We start from the raw sequence: 3545 nt of genomic DNA on the forward strand, positions 1-3545 counted from the left end.
CACACCTGTAACACCACAACAGTAACACAGCTGTAACATATCACAGATGTTGTGCAGCTGCAGTTGAACTGCAGTGGTCTGACAGCTGTGCCTCTATGCTTGCAGATGCTGGAGAACCAGGTGGAGGTGCGACAGAGAGAGGTGGTGGAGCTCCAGAGCCAGGTGAAGGCTCTGGGGCAGGAGGTGAAGGACACGGACGAGGTGGACGGGCGGAGGCAGGTGGTGGAAAATAAGTTTCAGGAGCTGCTGGAGCCGCTGCGACGTCGCAGGAACTTCCTGGTTGAGTCCAGAGAGGTTCACCAGTTCAACCGGGATGTCGAGGACGAGATTGTACGTAAAGTTCACACGCCATATTTTCAGGGGCGCCATCGCTCACGCTCACTGTGCTCTCACTCCTTTACAGCTGTGGGTTCAGGAGAGGATCCCTGTGGCCATGTCCACCGACCACGGCCACAACCTGCAGACGGTCCAGCTGCTCATCAAGAAGAACCAGGTAGGACTATGTTTGCCTCGCTCACAGCATGCTCTGTTTGCTGATGACGGTCTGACCTCTGTGGGCGTGAACATCCCCAGACGCTGCAGAAGGAGATCCTGGGCCATCAGCCCCGCATCGATGACATCCTGGAGCGCAGCCAGAGCCTCCTGAAGGAGGAGTCCTCCAACGGGGATGCGATCCGCCTGGCCGACCTGCAGCATCTGTGGAAGCGGCTGATGGAGGAGGTGGAGCGTCGGCACGGCCGGCTGGAGGAAGCGCACAAAGCCCAGCAGTACTACTTCGACGCCGCCGAGGCCGAGGCCTGGATGAGCGAGCAGGAGCTCTACATGATGTCAGAGGAGAAGGCCAAGGTGAGTGGGCGGGGCTTACATCATACACAGCTTCCTGTGAAAGTCAACTAAATTAAACACTCACATTAGAAGGGTGAGAGCAAAATCATTACCGTGACGACTGTTTGCTACAATCAGGACGAGCAGAGCGCCGTCACCATGCTGAAAAAGCATCAGATCATGGAGCAGGCGGTGGAGGACTACGCCGAGGCCGTCCACCAGCTGTCCAAGACCAGCAGAGGGCTGGTGGCCAACGGACACCCGGAGAGGTGAGCCGCTTTTAGTGACATCACACCTGCATCACATGACAGGAAGCAGTCAGACAACATCAGGAAGCCAGCTGCGACGCTTCCTGTCTGTCGCTACATCAGTGTGAGTAGTTTACCCACTAACTCTGTGTGTGTGTGTGTGTGTGTGTGTGTGTCAGCGAGCGGATCAGCATGCGTCAGTCTCAGGTGGATAAGCTCTACGCCGGCTTGAAGGACTTGTCGGAGGAGAGGCGGGGCAAACTGGATGAGAGGCTCCGCCTCTTCCAGCTGAATCGAGAGGTGGACGACCTCGAGCAGTGGATCGCCGAGCGCGAGGTGGTGGCCGGGTCACACGAGCTAGGACAGGACTACGAGCATGTCACCGTGCGTACCGATTGTACTTCCTCTGAGTGTACTCTGTCAAGTATTACATACTGACCTATGGCCCCTGCCCGCTGCTCAGATGCTGCAGGAACGTTTCCGGGAGTTTGCCCGGGACACCGGGAACATCGGACAGGAGCGCGTGGACGCCGTGAACCGGCTGGCAGACGAGCTGATCAACGCCGGGCACAGCGATGCGGCCACGGTGGCGGAGTGGAAGGACGGGCTAAACGAGGCCTGGGCCGACCTGCTGGAGCTCATCGACACCAGGACGCAGATCCTCGCCGCCTCCTTCGAGCTCCACAAGTTCTACCACGACGCCAAGGAGATCCTGGCACGCATCCTGGACAAGCAGAAGAAGCTTCCGGAGGAAGTGGGCCGGGACCAGAACACTGTGGAGACGCTGCAGAGGATGCACACCACCTTTGAACACGACATCCAGGCCCTGGGAACACAGGTCAGTGTGGGGACACTGGTTTTATTGGGAGTCACTTGGGCACAGCTTTTTGGGGGGGGGGGTTGTATCTGAGGTGTGCAGACAGAGCTCGGCGTTCTGAGAGCGCCGGGCTCTCTGAGCACGTTATTTCCAGCCAGAAACCAGCCACAGCTTCCTGTTCAGCTGATCAGCCGTTTAAAGGTCACGTGACTTAAGAATTACCAGACGTGTAAACTCCCACACAGGTCACGTTTCCGTGTTATGACCTTTGACCCTGTGTTGCAGGTGAGGCAGCTGCAGGAGGATGCGGGGCGCCTGCAGTCGGCGTACGCCGGAGACAAAGCGGACGATATCCAACGCAGGGAAAGCGAGGTGCTGGAGGTGTGGCGGAGTCTGCTGGAGGCGTGTGACGGACGCCGGCTCCGCCTCCTCGACACCGGGGACAAGTTTCGGTTCTTCAGCATGGTCCGAGACCTGATGCTGTGGATGGATGACGTGATCCGGCTCATCGAGGCCCAGGAGAACCCCAGGTAGGTCCGTGTGCTGCACAATGGTGGATCCTCGCCTCACGGCGGCCTCGCTAACAAAGACGTTTGTGTGTCCAGAGACGTTTCGTCAGTGGAGCTGTTGATGAACAACCACCAGGGTATCAAGGCGGAGATCGACGCCCGCAACGACAGCTTCACGGCCTGCATCGAGCTCGGGAAGGCTTTGCTGGCCAGGAAGCACTACGCTTCAGAGGAGGTGAGCTGAGACACTGATGGCCGCTCAGGTGATTGTCAGCTGACGAGCTGAAACACAGACTGAGAGAAGAGAAGGAAAAAGGTGCTGAATCAAGAAAAGAAAGTTTAATGACCAACAAAAGAATTGTTAAAGTTAAAGTAATGATGAAATTTGGAAAATGAAAAGAATCCAAAAATAATAAACCCTGGTCTGTGTACAGCCATGGGCAGACGTTTCATCCACTGGTCACAGGGAGCAATGCCCGGTTGTTTTGGGTTTTAATGGTGCAGTGCTCTTATTTTGAAAGCCTCACCTTTACTAGGACAAACACACCTGGGTCACCAAAGTCAAACAGCCAAACAGGCACGACAGAGGCAAATAAAATCAGGGTTGAACTGCAGTCTGTAAAGTCTATAAATAAAGCTGAGACTGAAAGGAGCTGAAAATATTTTCCAGATTAAAGAGAGGCTGCTGCAGCTCACCGACAAGAGGAAGGAGATGATTGACAAGTGGGAGGACCGATGGGAGTGGCTGCGACTGAGTAAGGCTTACTTCCTGTTTACCGTCCACATGAAACATCCAATTAAAATGATGATCAAGAGGCTGAAAGGTCAGAGGTCAGTGCTGACTCATCACTGCAGGGTACTACAGTGATGAGTCAGCACTGATGAAGACTCCCCAGGCTCTTGCCCTCCTTTAACGAACCCGACTGACCAATCAGGACACGCTTCAGTTACGCTCAGAGAACAGCTTAGAGTCTGCATCTGTGTGCACGATGTCTTCACCTGACAGCTGCAGGAACTGTTCTCACTGATCCTCAAAGAGCAAAACATCAACCAGCAGTTTGTGAGACAGACACAGCAGAACGAACAGCCACAAAGATACAAAAACACCAGAAAGATACAAAAACACCACAAAGACAGAAAACACCA

The 3545-nt window shown here is 54.9% G+C and overlaps 1 protein-coding gene across 2 annotated transcripts in view; it reads left to right on the plus strand.

Annotated features, from left to right (window-relative positions):
- The window catches only part of LOC102203963 (spectrin beta chain, non-erythrocytic 1-like), a 37976-nt gene that overhangs the window by 27366 nt on the left and 7065 nt on the right, over positions 1-3545 (plus strand). For both annotated transcript variants that reach the window (XM_005748598.1, XM_005748599.1), the window contains 9 exons: positions 106-330; positions 404-493; positions 574-846; positions 964-1094; positions 1253-1457; positions 1537-1911; positions 2176-2420; positions 2496-2634; positions 3070-3154. In XM_005748598.1, coding sequence (XP_005748655.1) covers positions 106-330; positions 404-493; positions 574-846; positions 964-1094; positions 1253-1457; positions 1537-1911; positions 2176-2420; positions 2496-2634; positions 3070-3154 — 1768 coding nt within the window. The remainder of the gene's footprint in view (positions 1-105; positions 331-403; positions 494-573; positions 847-963; positions 1095-1252; positions 1458-1536; positions 1912-2175; positions 2421-2495; positions 2635-3069; positions 3155-3545) is intronic.

This window comes from Pundamilia nyererei, unplaced genomic scaffold, assembly GCF_000239375.1.
Source record: "Pundamilia nyererei isolate P.nyererei 1_Seehausen unplaced genomic scaffold, PunNye1.0 scaffold00225, whole genome shotgun sequence".
NCBI lineage: Eukaryota > Metazoa > Chordata > Actinopteri > Cichliformes > Cichlidae > Pundamilia > Pundamilia nyererei.